Source organism: Rissa tridactyla, chromosome 3 (genome assembly GCF_028500815.1).
Source record: "Rissa tridactyla isolate bRisTri1 chromosome 3, bRisTri1.patW.cur.20221130, whole genome shotgun sequence".
Classification (NCBI taxonomy): Eukaryota; Metazoa; Chordata; class Aves; order Charadriiformes; family Laridae; genus Rissa; species Rissa tridactyla.
In genome coordinates, this window is record NC_071468.1 from 15,394,903 (window position 1) to 15,418,429 (window position 23,527).

General features: G+C 39.4%; 1 protein-coding gene across 14 annotated transcripts in view; it reads left to right on the forward strand.

Annotated features, from left to right (window-relative positions):
• The first annotated feature begins 514 nt into the window (after window positions 1-514).
• Window positions 515-23,527, forward strand: part of CDC42BPA (CDC42 binding protein kinase alpha) — a 189,832-nt gene continuing 166,819 nt past the window's right edge. For 6 of the 14 annotated variants that reach the window (XM_054194345.1, XM_054194343.1, XM_054194342.1 and 3 more), the window contains exons 1-2: window positions 516-986; window positions 1,752-1,976. In XM_054194345.1, coding sequence (XP_054050320.1) covers window positions 1,781-1,976 — 196 coding nt within the window. In that variant the 5' untranslated portion in view covers window positions 516-986; window positions 1,752-1,780. Of the gene's footprint in view, window positions 987-1,542; window positions 1,977-23,527 lie in introns of all 14 variants that reach the window. The other 8 variants (XM_054194339.1, XM_054194341.1, XM_054194346.1 and 5 more) reach the window with 3 other exon arrangements.

Sequence of the window (23,527 nt, forward strand, 5' to 3'; positions counted from 1 at the left end):
TGGAAAAGAGACGCCGGGCAGGGTTCTGCTCCCCCTGCCCTTCAGCCCGCCGCCCTTAATAAGGCCGTGTTTTTTAATGAAAAGGCGTAATTGCCAGGGAGACGAGCCGGCGGGGGCGGCGGCGGGGAACCGGGACGGCGGGGGCGGCGGCGAAGAGGGGTAAGTCCCCGGAGGGACCCCCGGCCTGGCGGGAGGGTCCGCCCGGAGCAGCCCAGCCCCGGCGGCCTCCCCTCTCTCTCCCGCCCTCTCTCCCTCCCCTCCGCCTCAGTCCTCCCGTATCCCTGCATTCCCTGCTGCAGCACTCCCCCCACCTCCTCCTCCCCTCAATCCCATCAGTAGCGGCGGCCCCGGGCTCGGCTCCCCGCGCTGCGGCGGCGCTCGGCGGCGGCGCCCCCCCGCCGCGGCCGCCATGTTGGGCTGCTACGAGCTCGGCGGCGGCGGCGGCTGCTGCGTGTGACCGCGGGAGGGAGGGAGGGAAGGAAGGAGGGAGGGAGCGGCGGGGAAGAGGAGGGCGCGGAAGCGGAGGGGAGGGAGGGCGCCGCCGTTACCCCTCCCCGCCGCCCCACGCACACACACACACACACACACACACACACACACACACACACACACAGAGCCCACACCGGCACGGCGGGAGGATGCCCTTTGCCCGGGGGGGCGAAGCCGGCAGAGCAGCATCTCGCCGCCGGGAGTGAAGCCGCCGGGGCCTGCCGGCCCGCAGCGTGCGGCCAGAGCGGGGACGCCGGTGCTTTCCCTCCGCCCCAGGACGCGCACCGGGAGGAGGAGGAGGAGGAGGAGGGAGGAGGGCGCCGCCGCAGCAGCCATGGGAAGGATTTGACAGGGCTCGGAGCGCTTCCCCGCGGCGGTGCCGGTGTGTCGGGGCGCGCGTTCCGCCCGCCGCCCCTTTGGCGCAGCGGAGGAGCCGGGGGGCGACGATGAAGACTTTAGTTTTTTTGAATCACTGAAAAGCCTTAAAAGGAGACTCGGTAAGGAGGAGGAGGAAAGGGAAAGGCTGCCCGGGGCAGGACGTGGCTGCGCCCTAAGGAGGGGCGGCCGGGGGGGACCTGCGGCCCACCCCCACGGCGGGCGCGGTGGCCTCCGAGGCGCTGCCCGGCCGGGCCGGGGCCGGGGGGGCGGTGGCGGGGCTGCGCGGCCCCTTCCCTCCTTCCCCGCCGGTGTGCGCCCTGTTTTCTTCTTCCTTTCGTGCACAGGAATATATAAATACACGTTTTCCCTTCCTCCCCCCCGCCCCCCCTTCCCCTCCGTGGTGGGAAGCGGAAGGCTGGTGCCAGCCGGAGGGGGCTGTTGGGCTGTGGTGATGCGGCGGGGCCCTGCTCAGCATCGCGTTGCATGAGCTGCATTTTGAATGAAGACCTTTTTAAATATATAAGTGCGTATGCCTCTGCACGCACGGTGAAATCGGTGTCAGTCAGTCTCGGTTGAATTCGAGTGCAATTATTATTATTACAGCGTCAGGAGCGGCCATATATTCTTCCCCCCCTTCTTCTTAAGCGTATTAAATGATGTTTATTTTTTTTTCAGGATAACTATTTTCTTCTCTTAAAAATTATGCGCACACTCTATGTTGCGTGCCTGAAACTTGCAAGGGTTTAGTTTCAGGCTGGGAACGCCGAGGTGGGCTGGAAATTAAGCACTGCCAGAGTTTGACACTTGTTAAAAATGCTGTTGACTTCTTCTTAAACAACAAAACCCTCAAAAGATTTTTTTTTGTTGTTGTTGTTTTGGCAAAGTAATAATAATCATTAAAAAAGAAACCCCAATGCAAACTGAAACAACCATGTCTGGAGAAGTGCGTTTGAAGCAGTTGGAGCAGTTTATTTTGGATGGGCCAACTCAGACTAATGGGCAATGCTTCAGTGTGGAAACCTTGCTGGATATACTCATCTGCCTTTATGATGAATGTAATAATTCCCCTCTGAGAAGAGAGAAGAACATCCTTGAGTATCTGGAGTGGGGTAAGTTTGAGTGTGTTTATTTTGTGTACATCCGTCCATGTTCCTCTCTGCTTTGTATAATGTCTCTGTTATTTACATGTAAGAGGGGATTGTTTATAACTCAGTGTTTTACTGGGAACTGTTATCAGTTTTACTGTATTTAAACATGGTGGTGGTGCTAAAAAGAAATCCATATTGGTTATTCGTCTTTGAGGTACACATATAAAGCATACGTTATTTTTTTTTTTCTTTTTTGACGTGGATCAGACTCTGGTACATAAAGCGTATTTGTTTGCCTTCAGGACCAGTTTTTGAGTTTTGTGTCCTAAAGTTGATGGGAATATGGAGGGGTGGGGGATGAATTCTCTTGATGCCTGTGAAAAAAGATCAGTACACAATCCTCTGATTTGCATCTGCATTCTAATCTATACAGCTTTAAAATAAAAATCAACAAGAAAATCCTTCAGCTCTCTTAAATGGTATGGGTTTGAAATGTCTGTGAAAATGGAGAAATTACATTCTCTTCTTTAACACAAAATCCTTGCTGACTTAATTAGATTGATTTTCCTGATGAGGAAAACAAAGTCGAGAAGCAGAATAAAATTGTGTGGTGTCCCCCCACCACCATTGCTGTTTTCTTTCTTCATTTTGGGGAGACAGGCTATTTGCAGGTTTTTAAATGAAAACGGGTGAATTATAGCATTCCAGTTCTTCTTAAGTTGTCACAGAACTGGTTGCTTCTATGTTTTTCTTTTTAATTAGTTTTCTTCCTCCTGCTAAACACAAATGCAGAGCAGAAGATGCAGTCTGACATAAGAACCTTGATGAGAACAGTTACTGTATCTGACCTTCAAACTTCAAAGTCATGCTGCACTTCTGCATTTACATGCAGAACCATTTACCACATTTGCTTTGTAATAAATACATCAGCAAGTCTCCTTTATTAAAAAAAAGGCACATTTTTGAAACACGTAACAGGCATTTGATTAATTAGCTGGTTGAGCTCTTCATAATGAAGTCACTGAGGAAAGACGTTGTTTTGATAACTGATCTAACAACTTGAGGCTGATATGTGTTTTATTTTCCTGCTTCTCGCTGTAGTCATACTGACATCTAAAGGACATCTGACTCAGTAATTAAGTTTCTTCTACTGTTCATATTGCACTAGTCTTTGTTTTTTTTTATTATCTGGAGGAGCAGGCTGTAATTAATGCGTCCTAGCTAAGGAGGAAATAATAATTAAAAGTACTTCTGAAGAATCTTCCCTCTAAAACTTGTCACTGTAGCATACAGAAGCTGTGAAAGACTAGGAAAATATGGTGTCTCCAAGGGTATTTTGTATGCAGAAACTTAGTGTAGTCTGCAGCGGATCTGGCCAACTGATATCCTGTAAATAATAATAAGAACAAATTTAATCATATCAATGTGATCAGGGTAACGATGTGTTTGGGACCCATCATATTGGGTGCTGGTGCGTTCATTGGTGGCTGTTTGATGGATAAATGCATCATTACAAGGCTCTGACAGTACCCAAAGATTTCTGTAATAAACTTTACAGGCTGCTGATGGAAATAATACACTGTTTTGGAAAGGCTGGAATAAGGTTTCTTGCTGGCCTGTTTTTCCTGCTACTTTTCCACTCTCATGCTCCAGCTGTGCCTTAGCAGGACTCTTCAGCTTCAGATGAGACCAGTTCCTTCCATTTTCAAGGCTGAGTTACCCAAGTCCTCCGTTGGCTCCCAGCTCTGCTGTCCCAGACTTCTACCCTGAGAGTTTTTTCAAGAGAGTTTGTGAGGTGAAATGCAAGAGCAACGGGTTCTAGTACCTGCCGTTGGAAGTAGTGTCTTATGTGAATGATGTCTTTGTCTTACAAACACTCATATGAGTTGTCTCTTCTGAAAGCCAGCCCTCCTAGTGAAATTAGCGGTCTCTGGCATTTCTGTGGAAATCAGGGGGTTGGCAAAATCAGGTTTTTACAGAGGTAGTGTAGCCTCCAGTGCTTGGGTGCAGTGGGTACTAAGTAGCTACTGAGGATACCCTGTTCTTTGATGTAATCATGACCGCGCGTACATCTCTTCCCAAAAGGGGAAACAATGCAAGTGGTTGATTAGAAAGAGGTTATATGTGGTTTTGAAGTCGGAGACATGCCGAGTAGTGGCAGACGCAGAAGGCTGGCAGCCAGAAATCATAGGTAGTGCCCATCTCCATCAGTGACTCAATGTTGAAGTGCTTTCAGCTCGTGGTTTTTTTTTTCAGCTTCCCTATTTGAACGACAGGGAAGATACCACCAATTTCACACCAGGGAGTTCTGAAAGCTGCTGTACGTGAAGCACTCTTAGTTTTGAATGTACCGTATAAAATAGTGTGTATTAATTTATTTTTCCCATCAGTGAAATAAAACTCAGTGCGTGGTATGTCTGCTGGTGGATGTCAGTTGGTTGCTGTCTTGGAAAGACACTTTGTGGGTTTATGCCAAGCCTTCACAAATTTGCTTTATTACTATGAAGAGTGCAGTCTGAAATTGTTGGAATTGGTCTTGGAATGATGTGGACTGGTATGTTTGTGCATTTACAAATTGCAAAGTACAAGTTTACTCCTGAGAACTGTTCATCATTTTAAGCTTAAACTGCTTTTAAAAATTATTCTTTCTAGAAGCAAATAAGATTTATTTACGTAGTTAGTCATTTTTAAGAAAAGGCTAATAAATAGCTGTTTGGTGATTACAGATTCCTGTTGAGCACAACAGCAAATAATTTTTTTCTTGCTTTTCAGTGGTGCAGTTTTGAGGTGCTACTATTTGGTTTTGTGGGGGTCTTGGGGTGTTTTTTTTTTTTGAAGGGTTGTGTATGTGTATTTTTATTTAAGCTGTTCAAGGTCTGAGATATTACATGCTATATTTCAGGTAAGACTGAATATTTGTAGTACAATCTAAATTTTTATTGGGAAGTGTTGAGGAGATATTCTAGCACAGAAAGGCTAATGTGGTCTTAGTGACAGCCATGTGACTCCTGCTATATTTAGGGCAACTAAGAAGCTTCATGTTCTAGAACCATGAAGCTTCACGGATCTTTTAGGACTATTTTATGAACTTGTTGTCTAGATCTATAATTTATTAGAAAATAAAGCAGGGTGAAACAGTTGAGCATCTGAATTGGTTGTTCATCTTTTGGTTTGATGTTATAAATAAGCGGAGAAAGTAACGTCTGTGCAACAAGAAGCTGAGTTTTACATTTTTGTAGGTTCTCAGTCTTTTGAGGTGCTTGAAATGACATTAGACTGGTTTGAAGTGTCAGGTTAATTATTTTGTGATTTGGAGTGTGTTACTTCTAAAAATCCTTTTTTTGGCTTAAAGTGAAAACATAATTACTTTCCCTATTTTTATACGTTACTAGTTTTGTGACATGTGGATAAGATGATATGATTTTACTTTTTTTTTCTATGTAGGTATTTTATGTGCAAAGACAATCATGGAAACAACCTGTGTATTTGAGTTCTGAGGGTTAAATCAGGGCGTGTTTTGAGATGACAGGAAGGAAACGGAGCATTTAGATGTGGCTTGTTCTATGTATTTGATGCTAGTTTTCATTTTTATCTCTATTGGTAGTTGTATTTGTGATTTAGAAAAGGGATTGTCTAATTATAGCAACTGGAGCTTTCCAGAGAAAGTTATTAAGAATTCCATGCGCTTTGCTTTTTCGTTTCTGCGTGTGTACAAGTTGCCACGACTCAAGACTGTGAGGGAGGTAATGAAGGCTGATATGCAGAACTTGAAAGAAAAATATAGTGATAGCAAGAAGCTTTTAGAGATGTTTTTGTTCTGGGAAAACTTCCTTTACACTGGCTCCAATTTGAATTGGTTTTAAAAAGGAACTAGAAGAATGTTATTTAGGATGCATTGAAAGAAAATTAGAAAGAACTTTAAAATGTGTGGAGATATAAGGGAAGGAAGATGGAGAGCACTAGCAATAGCATGGTGAGGTGCGTGACTTGATTGAATCTGTTCTCTTGTAGGAAAAATGTAAACTGCCCTTTAGTGGTTTTTATGGTTTGGGGTGGGTGTTTTTTTTGGTTTGTTTTTTTTTTTTCTATCAAAGGAAGCTTTGGAAGATGGATTAAATTGTTCTCAGTTTCAACTCTAGTTAGAACCGAAACATTGTGCTATTTATGCAGTGCTGATATAGTCATAGACTAAACTGTCATCATTGATCTCATACTTCTGTCATTCAGATGTGTGACATCTCTTCTGGACATTAAAAATGTTTCTGTCACCATAAAACCATTTTTTTTAAGACAGAGTTGTGGAGAGGTTGTCTGTGTTTTCTTTCTGGCAATATCTCTCTCATCTTTTTCTTAAGAAAAAATGTTATGCCTGTTTTTGAGCTAGGTTTGTTTTTAAACATTAGTAACAAAAGAAAACAAAATCCTTAGACTCCTGCTCCTCTTCTGTGTTATTTATCTATTTGTAGGTCATGAAAGAAATCACAGGCATTTTCAGCTATGAGCTGTTTATATTTTGTTTTTAAAACAGACTCTTAAAAGAATAATCCTTCATTTAGGTCCTATTCCTAGCAGAGACAGCAGTAAAAGACTTAGCACTCAACTTCTTTAAGTGTTTCTTATTACTTTTTTTTTAAAGTAGACTTTGGTGCTTATTACTGTCTAACCCATTAGAAATACATTTTTAAAAAAAAAATTTTTTTTTTTTCCTTATTGCAGTTATAAACCTGGAATACTTCTTGGTCTGATTGACATAAGATAACACAGTTATTAAATTCTTTTTGGGAAAGAATGAGCATCCTGCTTGTCAAGGCCACTTAATATGTTGTTTCCTTGCCTGCAGCTGAGGTATATGGAGCTATGGGGATCTATGTAGAAGTCATTGTGGCATTCTTGACGCACAAATTTCTGTCATTGTTTACGATAACACTTTGCTTATTTTAAGTAAACTGTTGTTTTTGTTACATAGCTGCAGCTAACAATGAAATGCTTTTTATTGATTAGGGTGAAAGAAGAAGGTTCTTCAGTGCTGTCAAATAGAAACGACCTTCAAGTCTCCATGTTTCAGAATACTGTGTAAACAGCTTTTATAGGGGTGCAGTTTTACACCAAATTACTTGAAAAAGAAGGGGAAAAAACCACAGGAAAATATGTAGGAGAATTGTTGCCTGTGCAGACCTTTTTGTTAGGTGGCTCTGTGTTTAACCTCTATAGCTTTTGAATTGTGACCTCTCCCACATTTATTTCAGTTTTGATTCTTGTCTTGAACACAGGAAACTAATTACTGTAAGTTTATCAACAGTTCTGATGTGATCAAATGAGCTGTGAGACCATCCAGTTAATTCTACTTGTTTTGCATTAGAGTTAAAGCCAGTTTCCAGTAGAGTGAGGCATTAACCCATTGTAACACGTATTTCTCAGCACATTTACAGTACACCAATTTTTTTTTAAACTTATTTTTATTGAAATTAGGGGATTTTTTTAGGGATCTTCTTTTTGGTTGCTTTTGTTCTTTTGTGCAGGGAAAGTTTCGAAGTATTCAGAGGCTTTGGGATTTTTAATTTGTTTTATGTTGACTTCTGTCAGTGATGTCCTTTTTATTGCAAACGGGTACTTCTTGCTTAGATAGAAAGGTAACTAATACTTCATTTTCAGGAATGCCTTTATTCTGTACACAAATTCCTAGCATGGTTTGGTCTAATTGAGACAAATGGAGAAATATGATTATATGAGTTAGTCTGCTCAGTGGGCATTGTAAACCTCATGACAACGCAACAAGTTCCCTGTTACTAAGACGTTTCATGTTGAAGGGTTAACCCAATAGTTTATTTGTGCAACAATCATAACTGTAAAACGTACTGCTGAAAGTGTGTTTGAATTCTTAACCTCTGTGTAGCATATGGCGCTGTGCATGTGTATGGCTGATTAAACTACTTGTCTTTTGGCCCTTCTCTCCTGAACTTTGCTGAGGTACTCTTCTATAACCCGTAGCATATTCTTAGCTCACAGTTGACTGAAAGAAGGGTATTGTGCTATAAAAACAACGAGCTTATTTGGCCCAATACAGTTTAATACATTGTTATGTATATATACTTTTTTTTCTTTTTACAAAATTGAGAGAAACTACCTTTCTTTTTGAAGTTCTGTCTTACACCCATAGGTCAGCGCTTGAATTCAGAATAGCAGCAGCAAATAAAAGTAATTCACTTTTGAGTCCTACCTGTGGCTGGATAGTCAAGTGCCAATGTTGTTTTGAAATTTTATTGCAAATAAATTGCAAATACAGAATTTCCAAATACAAAGTGGATGCAGGCTACTACCCTGGAAGTCATTATTTTCTGTAAGTGGAAACTGTAAATTATCCTGGATATGTCTTTGCAAAACATTAACCCATTCATGGCATCCCTAATTACTTATATACTGTAAAATACTTACCATTTCCATTTGCACAGCAAACTTCCAGAAGCAATTAGATCCTGTTGCCAAGCTGTAAAACCTAAGAAAGGTACAGTGGACATCAGAATTAAAAGAAAAGGCCAACTCCTGGACTCTTAAGTTTTATCTTTTGGCAAAGCAGGCATTCCTTCCATAAGCATTTGTGCTTGTTTAATTTGATTTTCTTTTTCTGGCTGAACAACTAGAATATTTTGTTCTACTCTGGTCTAACTTACCTCAACACATTATTTTTCTAAAATCCTCATTAAGCTTGGGAATGCCACTAATGTGGACTAAAATCTTTAAAAAATGCAAGTGATTTAGGTCATTCATGTGCAATCTTTTGTTAACTACAAGATTTTTGTTTCAAATAGTTTAAACATGACAGTAGGCTTAATAGTAACTGCAAAAATCTTCTATTCAGACGGGTCAGTTTGCTTTATTTCTAGTAATACAGCCTAATTAGGTTTACTAGCAGTCACCGTGGATCAAATCCACATGAGGTGTATCCAGACTCCCGAGACTTTGTGTTTCATAATTCTTCCTTACCCGTATCCAGACTTCCAGTTTGATTTAAATTAGTTTTGTTACACAATATTGTAGGTTTTTTCTATCCTTAGGGATCATCATCTTAGTGCACCTTCTCTCTGCATCTTTTTGGAAAGATTTTGATCTGGAGCTTGTGGATGTTGTGAACTACAGTATTTTGTAGGCCGTTTTGAGGGGAAAAAAAAACCCAACCTTTTAAATATATTTTTTTTCAGCAATTTAGTAGAAATGTGTGGTAATTCTTTTTGTAGAAAGACTAGGTGAGTTCAGAGTGGCATTCCAGAGGGGAGGGAAAAAGCATTCGTAGATGTTAATAGCAGTAATTAAGTTTCCTTCAAATGCTGTGGGATTAGACCAGCAACACTTTGTTGCTCTTTTTGTTCAGTTTCTTTTCAGTCCCAGAAGTCTGGGCTTGGAGAGGATGGTGTTGGCTTAGCTTGGGAGGTAGAAGTACTTCGTTCTCAGGGTGGAGGGTACATGAGCAGTTTTCTCTGTGTAAAGTGATTTTATTTATTTTTGAAAGTATTCCCTCTCGCTGTTGCCCTTGTTTCATCCTTTTCGTCTTAAAATCCTACCTTATTTTAGGCTTGTGTGACTGTCCTGCCTGTGAAGTGTCCTCACCTGCGGTGAAGGGCCTGCAGGTCTTCGTTTCTGGGTTCTTCCTCCTTTCCTTTCTTTGTGTTTTTCGTGGATAACGCTTTTCCAAAGCAAAGCTTTAAGGTACTTACCTGCTCTAAGCTGAGGCCTCCTGCTCTTCTCTCCTGCCTTCATTTTGTTGCTTTTCATCTGAGCAAGATCTCAGTTTGTCTTTCTAATGCGATGCAGATATCCATGTGTCAAGTTAATCTTCCTGTGGCCAAAATCTTGGTTTCTGGATTTTAATGTTTTTTGTTTTGTGTTTCTCCCCAGTCATTTCCAATACTTCATGACTTAGTTTGTCAGGTTCATAATACAGAGGTTGTGTGTAGAGACTGGTAACAAAAAGAAGTCACCTGTGTGAGAAATACACACAGGTTTTACCTTCAGGTGCAGCCACATAGCATTTTCTGTAAACACCTGTTTATATCTTGATGTATCAATTGATTTACTAAAGTAAATCATTTGTACTTGTAAGCTCTTGTAGAGATGGGGCCTTGGGCTGTTTGTTCTGGCTGTGAGTAAGAAATTGTGATCTGTTTTAGTCCTGTGGTCTAAATATGAAGTGACTTAATTGAGAGTAAAGCTCTATCATTTCAATACCTAAAACTAAAATAAAGAAGTGATGGGAAGGGTGGCAATGACTTTTGTTACAGGAATGCCAAGTGGTTTAAGAAAATGTCATTCGTGCTGTGGGGACACCATAGTCCCAAGGTATTTCCTGCTCTCCCTCTTTGAAAGCTCTTTCACCTTTACCGCGCTGCCTTTTGTAAATAAAGCACTGTGTTTTTTGAATGTTTTGCAGGACACATAGTAACAAGAGAAGGAGGAAACAGAAGTTGGTTTTTTAATTGTAACTGGCTGGTTTTATGTAGGTGGGGGCCGATTTGATGGTGCCTTAAGGCTGGCTAAATCCACTGATCTCTGTTTTGCTGGTGCTTACGTGGGCACAGGGACATAATCCAGTCGAAAAGTAACCCTGCAGAAACGTGTTGAAATCTGTTGATCCAGTTGTGTGAAGAGATTGTCCTGGTGTTTGTACAAAAGTGGGTATGTGTGTCTAGGACTGTGACAGCCCAGACTTCAGTGCCTTCACCTACTGTAGCTCCAAGTTCAGAGATTGCCCCTCAGATTCCCTCTAAAATCCAAGGAAGCTACAATTTTGAATTGAATTTTGACGTCCCCAGCTTATTCTGACAGATACTTGGTGTAGAAATTCAGTGAGCCTTTTTGTTTCCATAACAGTTACCAAAACTTTTCTTGCAATGAGGAGATTTCTAGTCATGAATAGGGGTCTTCAAAATAGCTGTCTGATTTTGGTGATGGCAGTTCCTTGGAAAAATAAAGCGTTGGTGTATTTGTGTGTTTTGTGGTATTTGGCGTAGTATCACTCAATGCCTTTAAACAGTTTTCCTTGTACGTTTTGTAACTGGAAGTCAAAGATTCTTATATTAACGCGCTTGGAATAGTTTTGTTCTATTTCCCCCAAGTTCTAGAAAGCACTTGATGTCATTCTATTTTGTGATAATTTAAAAGGATCCTTTTATAATTTTGGTAGGGACTAACACAAAAGAGACTTGTTTTTACTGTGATCTGATGTGTTACAGGGAAATTAGAGAAGCTGCTACTTACACAAATAGAAATTTGCAGAGAAAATCATTATCATTGAGCTGTGCTGGTTTTGTCGTAAGACGCTTTATTTTGTCGTGTCACTCCACCCCCAATATTGACTATTTTTACCTTCATAGCTAGCAACCACTTTCCGCTAAAGAAAGATGTATTTCTAAATGTCTGTCATAATTTAACTCTTGAAATAAATTTAGGCAAATTGGTTTTTCTGGATCTAAGTATTTGGTAGGCTGGCTTTTTTGTTTTCTTCATACTCTTACCTATTTTTCTGAAAGTTAGGAATTGACTTAGTGTCTCCACTGACTATAATCCAGACTCTCAAAAAGCAAACTCTAAATAGAGTTAAGGTTACTAAGAGAAAATGGTATGTGATGTGTATTACCACAGCTGGTGTGCATTATTTCGTTAACTTGGTATTTCTTGGTTAATTTGATCCTCGAGTAACACTTTGACTTGAGAGAAGGTGATCTGGGAACCAGTTGCTTCTAGTGACATGGTTTCTTAGCTACTTCAGTGAGTATCTGTACAAATACGCCGTTGAGTATACGCCTCCTGAGCTCATGTTAACACCTGAAAAGTCTCTTCCTGGGTGATTTAGCAGACGTATCTGTATTGGTAGCATCCTACTGCTTTAACTGTCGAGGGCAGGGGGGAAAGGGTGCAGCAGGGGCAAGGAGTTGCTGATTTGCTGTTTAGCTACACTTTTCTTGAATTTTTACATTCCTTTTCTCCCAAACTAAGATTATTTAATGGAATCAGTATTGTTTACTGACAATATTACATTAACCCTGTGATCCTTGGCACTACCAATAGAAGAGAATCTCTTCCAAGAAATTCTTGATGTTAGTACTTAGAAAATTTGCTTTAATTTCACCATTAAGTTTTCTTCATAAGGGAACAATCCAGTCTCAAGGTTTTTTGCTTCATCTTGGTCACATAGTTTATTTTGTCAGTAAATGTGTTTAACCATGTATATAATTATAGTTATAATTACAAAAGCTTCTTAAACACCCCAAAGTCTACATGATATGTTGCTGTGCATTGACTGTTTCTAAAGCGTCAATGCATTCAGTTCTAAAATATGCTGAATTTATGGCACTAAAACCTTTCAATGACGTCAAACTGTAACGTGATTTTTTTTTCAAAACTTGTCTAATTTTTGTCCATGTAATCTTGTGGGTTTTTTTTTGTTTACCCCAACCCACCTAAATTAAGAAGTAGATTGTTAATTGACAATTCTTAGTGATGACTGCTCATATTCAGCAAAGTTAAATTTTACATTTTAAAACCTAGGAGTTAAGCAAATGTTATTCTGTCTCTAAAAGAACAATTTTCTTGCCTTGTCCCTTCCATTTCAGAGAGGGGTTCCGTCTCTTGGGGATTTCCTTTTATTTTTTATGTCCTTTTCTTCTTTTTCAGTTTAGGGGAACCACTTTCTCTAGGAAGTCACTGTTAGATCTGCTTAGATCAAAGTAATTCACTAGCTTGGGGGAAGTATTTTCTTTATTAAAATAAAATAGTTTTGATGTTATCCCACTGATTCTAAGGCAATAAAGAAAACTTTGTGACTGATAGATTTTCATGGCATTTTTGCAAATGTTAGGTTACCATTTGTTTTTGCTCTCACTTCAGATCTTCAATTTCTCTCAGGCACACCTTCTCCAGTTCTTTCTGTATTTCACCCCCGCCCCCAGCATAAGAAATTGTACACTCTTACAGTGACAGGGTGCGAAGGCCGTTCTTAGCACCGTTCCAGCATCAGGGCTACAAAGCCATTTCCTATGGGAAGCGGCAGAGGAAACTTGCAGGAGATGGAAGATGGTAAATGAAGTAATTTTGGCAAAGCTACAAGTATTTATTCTTGGTATGCTGATCGTTGTTTTCAATAACACCACTTCCACCACGCCCAAAAGCTTGTGGCAGAATTTTCATTAGCTTCAAGAGAAGGGAGGTCAAGCATGTCAAACTGCACATTTAAGTTAAGCATAAACACCTCAAACCACAGGAGTTTAGGGTCCTTTGTGTGTGTATGTGTGTTTATAAAAACAATGTAGCTCTTCTGCGTTGTGCCATACCTGATGTCCTTTCTCACTTATTCAAATAAGAGTATTTGAAGAAATAACTGAAGTTTGTAAATGTGCTATTTGCAGACATTTTGAGCCTCACACTATCACTCTGCCTTAGTGTCCATCTCGTACCATATTTTTCTATGCTTGGCATTTGAGGACTTAAGTCTTATTTTTCCCTGCTGCTTTTTTTTTTTCCTCTTTTAGAGAAAAACAGGCTCTCCAGTGAAAGGCACGTTTCCCAGCCATAGGTGGTGTGTTAGGACTTCAGAAAGTTAGGACATCTCAATAGGGAAGGATTCACTAGCGGATCTTTAGGAAGGAGATCGTCTATCAAAATGAGTCTGTGTAAAATTATTAAATAGAAATTCAGATGGTGTATTTGGAAGACTGTGTATATACGTAGGTACAGACTATATGTATAGGAAAACATTTTTTTTTTTTTACAATAAACTTATATAGACTTTGTGGTAGGCGTTGACTTGGAGCCATAAGCCAAAACTGTGATGTCTGCTTGGTAGGAAGAAGAAAGCATTTATAAGCCAAATTCTGCTCTTGTTTAATGGAGGTAATTGGGGAGTTTATTCACTGATTCCATGATAGTAAAGCAGTTCATATTTGCTGCTGAGCTTTTAAAGAAAGCCAAGTCACTTACTTGAGGGTATTAACTGGTTAAGTATTTAAAACTAGAATTCAAGTACTTTTTCTGGGTGTCCAGAGAGGATATTTCCTTTATTTTGCTTTAATGTTTTAAAGTATACTTAAAAAATATATATTTCTTTCCAAGTTGGGAGGGTTCTAAGTGCTCTTTTTTTTCCCTTTCAAATGATTCCTGGTGACAAAGTAATTTACAATGATACTGGGCACTTGTGTGTATTGCCTTGAAGATCTGTTTGGGAAAAGTGGGTGATTATTAGCATCTTAAATATCTCTGCAAAGAAATGGAGGCAGAGCTGTGATTTGTTGAAGGCCATTCAAAAATTTAGTGGAAAAGCAGTTTCTAGGATCCAGGTTTATGTGTATGTTCATTCCAAATTTTTTTTTCAAAGTTTTTGAAATGTTTGCTGTGGAAATTCCTGAAGGTGTGTGTGGTTTGTAACTTCTGTGTGCTTAAGTGTTTTATTTATTTGCTTAAATTTTCAGTGTACTGTTTGGGTACACTTTTTCTTGGCGTCATTACTTGAGAAAACTTGGAATCTTATTTCTGTGATCTTGTTGCTGTGATGTCCTCTTTCCTCCCTCTCCTGTAACTTTAGCATTGTACAACTCAGAGCAGTGGCAATTGTTTTATTTCTCATAAGGGAAGTGCTCTCTTCTGTAGTGGTCAGGTGGATGCTTGCCAGAATTGTGTTTTGAGCAACTGTTTAGGTATGTTGAACTCGGGCCTCCATAAAAATTAAACTTCTTCTAAGTCTTAATGCAGTTTGTACCTCACCTTGTCAAAAATCTCTCCTGCAGCTCCACAAAGTACATGCGTGCCACTGGTGTTTCAGAGAAGCTTTCCCCAGAGTGGCTAAATATCTCATATGAAATGTAATGTGTACATTCAAATCTTGTCTCATACTTACTATTTATGAAATAGGTCTGCATTGGCTCCTGCTGCGTGTAGGCCTTGCTTAGCTTGAGTGGACTTTGGGGAAGTGTCTGTTGTTGCTGTTGGAGCAAGTAACTGTTAAGCTGCAAAACTCAGTTCAGAGAGGAGAAAGGGAATTTGTATGTAACATTGCTATGCTAGAAACTTTTCCCATAGAACTTTGTATGCTTTCAGGAAGTCAAACATGATGACAGGAGAGATAACGAAAAGTTCTTGACTATAATCTCCAGCTAACACTGGAAATTATCTCCTGGAAAGCTGTGTGTGCGTAGGTATTGCTCAAAAAACTTTTAACTGAAGGTTGAGGCAAGTCCTCTTATAACCTTGCATTTAGTCATCAGTTGAGGTAAAAAGGACAACATAGGTAGGCAATTTCACAGTATGGTTACTTCTGTGGATCAGGAAATTCCCCCTCCCTGTCCCTCCACCCCTCCTTTTTTTTCTGCCTGGTTCTCCTGAGTGTCTGCTTCCTGCCTGTTCCCACTGTGCTCTGAACCGCCCTGCAAGGAACTGATTTTAAAGCAACTGTGCTAAGTAAAACTCAACTTTCCATTAAGAATGGATGCTCTACGTTTTTAGTTAATTTTCTTTCAGTGTTCTGTGCTTAAAGACTTTTGAATATGTTCTGTAGGGTGCCCTGAGGTTGGTTGGTTGGTCAGTCTGTTTTTACAGCAACTTAATCATGACATGCCAGAGTCAAAATGCTGTATTTTTCTTTTTTAAATAGTACTGCAAAAGAAAAATTCAAGAACTAATCATGAGATATTACTTCACAGATAGCAACTATCTTGCAGGCCCAGTGTAATTTGCATAATACATAATGTTTTGCATCAGAAGTTACCATAATTGATTTATGGGGGAGTTGGTTTAATAAGGATATTTCTGAGTGATTTCATTGTCCTGTTACAATTTGCATTTACTTTTGTGTTTTGTTTGTGCAGAAACATTTAGTACAAATCGCTGTAATTTTTCTTTTTGTTCTGCCAGATTCAAATGGCAAAAGTTCTTGAGGTGTCCCAAGGTAGTTAGTTATGATATACCTGAAATAGAGGAATTGGAGAGCAGGGGTTGAGTTTCTCCAAGTTCTTCAGTGAAAGTATGGCAAGGGTTGGAATTTGCCTTCCATGGCCTACTGCCATAGCCAGCCCTTGCGCATACTTTCCAGCTGTGGGGAAGGAATAGCTGTTCCTCTACTGTTGCGCATTTAGTATTTGTAAAATTACATTTAGGGCTCTCATTCTTGATTCGATACAGTAAGACTTTAGAAACTTACCTCCTATTCTTTCTTTTGCAGTGAGGTATGGAAGGTCACAAATTAATCTGCACTCTGAGGTGAAAGGCTTTATTAAAATGAATTTGTTTTCTTGCTAGTCTATGGAGAGTGGAATTTGGTGTTTTAGTCTGGTCTTGGCTTCATTAGCAGATGGATTCTAGAACAGTAAGTTTTTATGAATGTTTTTTGATTGCTTAAAGTGATCTTTCTTGGAAAAAAAAGTATTAATGAAGTATGAGACTTCAGCCTGACCACATGACGTCTGAAGTAATGGATAGTCATTCCCACCTGTGTAAAATCAAAGGCAGTCAGAACAGTAGTGGGTTTTAAAAATTTTCTTTTGGTATGGAACAGTAACAACTGAATGAAGTGCAAGCTAGTGCAAAACCAGATCCTACATCAGTATTTGTTTTGGAGAGCTTCAATAGCTCATTTGTGGTTTTCCTGCTTGTAAATAATGCAGTTATCCCATCTCCTGCTGAATGTTTTTATTCTTTGTATTTTCTGCTGGTGGATGTATCTGTGCCTCTGAGCTATATTAAGAAAGGGTATAGAGCCAGTTACTTGCTGATTTCTTGAGCTAAATCCCAACTTGCACAGAAGAACTTAATGTTCTCCTGGAGGTTCTTGGGTCCTTTCCCCCTTTTCTTCTCAATCCCATCTAAGAGAGAAAGCTTTCTTGTGTATAATATTAATATCGTAAGTCCCTTCCATTTTCTGAACTCAGTACTGTAGTAGTGAGCTGCGGATTAAATGGAGAGTAATTCCCTTACCTCATCCCTTTGAATGTTTTTTTCCCTTCTTGCTTCTTGTGCCTTTAACTGGTAGCTGAGACTCTACTGCTGTGCTCAAGAATCTTGTAGGCTTTATTAACACAATCAAAATTAATCTTTTTTGTGAGGTACTTTTCTGCACCAAGCATGATAATATGTTACTCAAAAATGTCACTGCAGATGGTTGCACTAGAAAAGAGGCATGCTTCTCTTGTGAGTTCTTTAACCGCATACTATGCATGATTTTGGGGTTTATTAGCTTTTTAGGATTCAAAACTTAAATACTTGAAATAATCCATTAATATTTTTCTTTTTGATGTTGTTCACAGTGTTAAGAGAAAGACAAACAAAAGAAAAGTCAATGTGGAAATTTCTCTTTCCTTTTTCTTTCAAGCCTGATAGCTCAGGAGGGAAACTTTACCATGAAAAATGATAATTTGATCCATCCCAATTCCAGTGGTGTTGCAGAAAGAGCACTGGTGTTCTGGTCGTGTTTGGGGCACTGCACTCTGCTTAGCTTCTGCACAAGTGCAAAACACGTAGTTGGTGGTTCAGAACTGTCTTTCTGTGTTTGCTAAGAGTTACGAGTCATTCTTAAACCTTCGCATTTTGATGTGACCTAAATGTGCCTCTGTGCCCCCAGTATACGTACCTTGCTTTTGAATGATTTCGAATCAATGACAGGACACGTAGGACCAAGTCTTGCTTATCTAAGTCTCAGAATTATTCCAAATGTAGAAGTGAAGTGACCTGAACAGTATACAAAGATTGTCCTTGAGCTGTTGGCCTAGGATGTTGCTGAATTTGAGGATTTTGTATTATATGTGAAAGCGGGCCCACTGCCTGGCAAATGTCTTCACCTCAAGCAGTCTCAAATAAGACCAGGAGCCAGTCCTACCTATGACTTGGAAATGCAAGGCCTAATTAATGAATACGTCACTGCTTTTTTTACTTGATATCAGCTGGTATTTTGAAAGCACTTGTGGAAGTAGAATATTTCACTGTCACTGGAGCATTTTTTTCTCTTGGTTGCTGTTTCAGTGATAAAGATTTACGGCTCAGTGCCACATTTTGACATCTGCACACCTGAGGGCAGTGAACTGATTGTAGGGTGAAATGTATCTACGATAGAAGCAAAGCTAGCTTAAGAAGTTGAAGGTGATGAATTGTGTAACTCTTCCTTGTTGAGTGGTCAGGAGATTTTTTTTTTATTGATGTCTTTCCCAGAAATACCACACCAGATCCTAATGGTGTAAGAATGGAGTAAGGAATGTCGATGTTGGTGTTACGGAGAAATTTACATGGTGCTCTTTGTGCATCTACGTAGTAATTTGGCTGCTTAAAAGCTCGAGTTAATTCTGGTTTTGCATGAAAGGTCAGGGAATTCCTTCTAATCTGAAAGAAAGGAAATGTGTGTATTGCTTATAGCTTTAGCCAAAATAGTCCATGTTGTACTTTATTCTCAAATGGGAAGGTAAGATGCATTCCAAATTACAACGGGGAGTCTTCCTGGGAATTGCTTTGCAGGGTAACGGTGTTCCTTTCTATACTTTTCTCTATTTGAGGGCACTTGAGCATAGAATATGAAGCATCAGAAGCCAGGAGGAAGGAACTGCAAGCAGCCAGTCTCTGCAGAGCCCCTGAACGCAGGTTTTTTTTAAGCACGCTGCAGAGAATAACAGGAGGGATGTTCAGCGTACCTTCCAGGAGCTCTGCCGGGTGTCAAGCCTGGGAGTGTCTGCTTCAGAGGACTGGTAGAAATTGGGTTTAGGAGCAACTTGAAGGTGATTTTTTTGTAGCCGTATCCTGAATGTTATGTAAGTGGATTTTTGCATTAAAGCTTTGACATTACTGAAGTGATTATTAAATGACTTAAGAATAAAGTATAAACCTCTGAAAATTTGTTTTGTTGCTAGTATGTATCTGTGATAGAAATAAGGAAAGAAATAATTAAAATTGTATAAATGCAAACTGACAGAATTAACAATCTCTCTGTGTGCATCCTATCTTTGTAGCTGTATGATTGTGGTGTTCTTCCCCCCTGCCACCCCTACCCCCACCCCCCTGCCCCGACCTGTTTTTGCGTATCCCATAGGACAGTAGGGCTCTGGAAATTCATTCAGATTTTGTTGGGGCGGAAACTCTCAAAGTTAGCAGTTATGTAGTGAATGAAGTTGTGGTTTGCAGAAAAGGAAAATGTTTTTTATGGGGGAATTGAATGATGCTGTGGAGAATTTGATTCTCTTGCTGACTGCTACAGAGGTGGCTTTTTTTTCTTTATGTGATAGTAGATGTTAACCACGTATTTTGTATGTAGCCACTAATTGTGTGTTCATCACATCTGGATCAGTCACTTGACTTCCTGTGGTTTGATGAGAAGAGATACTGAGAACTCTCAGCTGTTGCTGAAATCAGGTGGAGCTCTGTTTTAAACTGTAAAGCTCTATGTAGTGCTACGTGCTCTAAAAAGTTTGTACAAGGAATTCTGAAATTATTAGTTAATATTGGATGACTAGCTTTTCCCTTAATTTATTATGTCCTGATTGCTTTTGTCATAAAGGTGGTAATATCACTGGCTCTTGGAAGGGTATTTTGGAAGGTAATGCATTTAAGACCCTGCCATAAAGAGTGCATTTAAAAAATTTCGTGACAATTAAAAAATCTTGCTGCAGAAAAAATAAGATGTACTGTTTTCAGGAACCACCTGAATATATCTTATCTGAGCATTGAAAAGGTTGTAGACTGTCATCGTTCAATAATCCATGCCCATCAGTCCATGCCCTCTAGTTTGTGACCACCTTAAACTTTAATCTTCAGCATGGACATCTTAGCCGAGTCTTGGACGTTCATTTTTTCTTTGACTTATCACAATTTTATTCTGATGAATTGTCTTTTGTTTGTGGGTTTTTTGTGTGGTTTTTTTTTTTATAACAGAGTATTCGCTTTATAAATTACACATTATAAGGCATGCATGGAAGTCATAGTGTATTTATTCTACCTACTTTATTGTTGCAGCTGTTGTTGATCAAAACAGCCAGTTTCTCTGAACAGAGCTCATATCATTTTTGGAAACAGCTTCTGTTTTGGAAGAGATGAGTAGAATTTTTCTGAATTAAAATGAGGTGTGATGGAACTACTGGTAGATGAGGAAAGGGAAAAATCTATATAAAAGAAGTGGTGACAAGTTTCGTTTGGCTTATTCTCAGTGTCACTATGTTTTGTAGATAGCTAAGGAGGGGGTGTACTGTGCCTAAAATAAGATAGTCTGTGTGTTAGAGAAGTAAGTGCATTTCAGAGCGCATGTTTAAAATTCTTATAGATTCAGTGAGAGTATGTAAATGTACTTAAAGGTTTCCAGAGAGGCATCTCGTCTGTCTAAATTAGAGGCTTTCTGTCATGTACTTGTCTCAGCCTTTAGGAGAGCATAGTTCAGCTTTTGCATAATGCACCTGTCAGTTTGCCCTATCAACACTTCCCAGCTGATGCTGTTGTGTCTTTGAACACACAATGATAACTCTAAAGCCATAGTCCAAAATACTTTCTTCTTTTTTTTTTCATGTTCATTTGAGGGAGGGTTGATCTAGGAAGCTACAGCTGCAAGATGTTTCACTGTTTAAAGCAATGTGCCTCAGCCAGTAGGGAATGAAGCCAGTGCTTCAATTCCAGCTCCAGTCACTTATGGCCAGAAGACAGCATCCAGGCCCAAAGATAAAGGACATTCTGTGTCTCTCCTGCTTCACCATTTTTGGGAAAAGAGCACTATGTTTTGCTTCTCTAGTGGTAGGCTTTGTAGTAGGAACATACTCTTCTAGACCTTAAGTCAAGAAGAGGCGTAACACCGATTGTCTTACTAAAATTCAAAGTATCGGTTTTTGTACTTTCCTGTTTTAAAATTTCACTGCTACAGAACAAAACCAAAGTGAGCTGCTTCTCAGTTAATCACAAGAATATTTTAAGCTGCACTGCTGCCACTGTGCTATGTATCTGGTATAGGAAAAAACCTTCCTTTTGACGGAGAGACGGGCATCTTGCGGCCCTCTTCTCTGTCTTGGTTATGCCTTAAACTGCTTCCATGTAACTGTTTGATCAGCAGCCTCTCTAATTCAAAGTTTTCAGTTTTCCTTGCTCTTGGCAATTAATTACTACCGTCTTTTTCAGACCCTTAGCTTGTAAGCTTAGGCGCTGTGCTCCTTGCACTAGACTTGAGATCTCTGTCTTTTAAGCATACTTAAAAAGATAATGCATTAATACTGCTGTTGGATACTCGATCCATAGAGTTCCTGGCAGCCTGCCTGCTTTCAGTGTAGAGGCAGTGCTGTACCTGGAGGGGTACAGGTGGTAATGGTGCAATTATACCGGTGGCAAAAAAGTTGCTGAACCTTGCGAATTTGTGCAGAATGAGGCAAATAGCTTAGCAGATGAAGTAAGGGAAACTCAAGACAGATTTTATTGGTGAATTAATATGATTTTTCTGATCATATTTTCCAACTACTTCCATAGAAGTAGTCTGGAAGCTGGAAAAGCAATACTTCAGTTTGACAGATTTGCAGGGTATGAGGAAACTGTCTACAGGACCTTCTTAATGGTCTGCTTTGCAAGAGTGAATTTTCGTGGTATAGGCTTACCATATCAGAAAAGGATTAGCGCAGCCCTGTATCTTATTTTCTGCAGTGTTTTATGGCAATATCAATCCTCATGTTTGATTCTAATCAACTTCCTGATACTTGCTTTTTCTGTTCTTTAGCTGCAAAATGTAGGCAACGGTTAATACATGCTTCTCAGGAGTCTTAAGACTTCCTTAGCTGTAGTATGTGATGCGCTTTGGAGAGACAATGTAAAATACAATGTTTAATATTGAAAGCCGTAAACTAATAATTTAACCCAGATCTCTGTATTGCCCTTCTCTGTTGATGGTCTCAGGGGAGCAAAGGGTCATTAGAACTAATTGAAGTGAGTCTGTTGGAGTTTCCAGTGAGTGATGCTCAGAGAGAAGACTGGGAGAGGCCGGGTCATGGCCTGTGTACCCCACATTTGCGAGGGAACTGAACTCTGTGTATATGGAAGGGCCGAGCCATTGCACCACACTTCAGAGGTGTCCATGGCCATTTCATTTATTTTTACCTGCACAATACTCACCTTTTAATCAGAGGTTTGTATGAAGTGTTGTGCAGTGTTGCAGCCTGCTTAATTCTGTGAGAAGGATCTAATCTACAAATACACACAAATACCACCTCGAATGAAGGTATTTAAACTATCTGTATTTTGGTTGTGGGTTTGTTTTTGGTTTTTGTTTTTGTTTTTTTCCCCTCCTGGCTACAAGCCTGTTTCAAGTGAAAATGTGAGAAGTGGCACAGTTGCAGAATCCAAAAGAAATCTGAAATACTTCAAACGTCTTGACATTTCTTCTAGAAGACAGTCTGTATCATCTGTTGATGTATTCAGATCTAGTCAATGTTTTTACCTATTATCAGCTTCTTAAACTTTTTGTTTGCGGGGAAACAGTAAAGCTTGTACTGAAAATAATCCTTTAAGTTGAACATTTCTAGTATTTAGTGGAAAAGCAAAATCCTCATGATCATTTTTTGCTGTCACTGGAGAGCTACGTGGGGTATTCATCCACATTTTGACTGCTCCTGAAGTAAGCAGCAAAGAAGAAATGCTGCAGCTTGTCCTGTCGTCACTGTTGATCTCATGCACTTGTAATGAAGTGATACAGTAATCATGGCAGTGTTGATATTTTTATAAGCAAAATATTGGTTTATTTCATACTTTAAAGGAATGAAGTTCTTGTAAAGTAATGGAAACATCAGTTGGCATGTGATACAGAAGAGAAGGTTCGTGTTTTTTGATGCAGTTCATTCCAACTCCCATGTCTGCGTACAAAAGACGATTACTAGACTTGTACAAAACTGAGTTCAGGCAAACACTGTGTCATTGCCCAATCCATAATATTTACAAAAAGTCACTCCGTGTGCTCAGATATGACTGCAGTATCATGCAAAGCTTGTTAATTAAATAATGTTTTAAAATTGTTTTTGAGATAAACTTCTTTTTCTAGCTGCTCTAGCAAAAGATAAATGGCTTTTCTGTTACTTATAGCCACTTCCTAATGAAACAGTTATACATGTTATACATGTTTCTAATACTTTTAATTTAGAAATCTTTTGAGCATTTACAGATAGATGCATAGTTGTGTAAGAACAAAGCATGGTCCAATATAAAAATAAGTGTTAAAATGTGAAAAATAAGTGTGAGTTCATTTCATAACTGTTGCTGATCTGCTGGCCATTCAGGTAAAATAGGAAATACAGACTTTTAAAATATATATTTATACACATTTAAAAAAATACAAATAAAATAAAGTATGTATTTTTATACAAAGAAAGTTTACAATATAGGAAGGTAATTAGAGCTATGTGAATGTTTAAGTATTTTGGTGTGTGACTTTTTTTTTTTTTTTGCAAGACAATCAGCTGGGTTTTCTTGTACTTTCTAGTTCTAGTGTGTCTGAAGGCTTAAAATAAAAAAATATTTAAAACAATTTTTGTGAATTAAAATCTGGATCATTTATGAATATATTTCAGTTTCGTAAATGGAATTGTGGGTAAAATCTGAAGGAG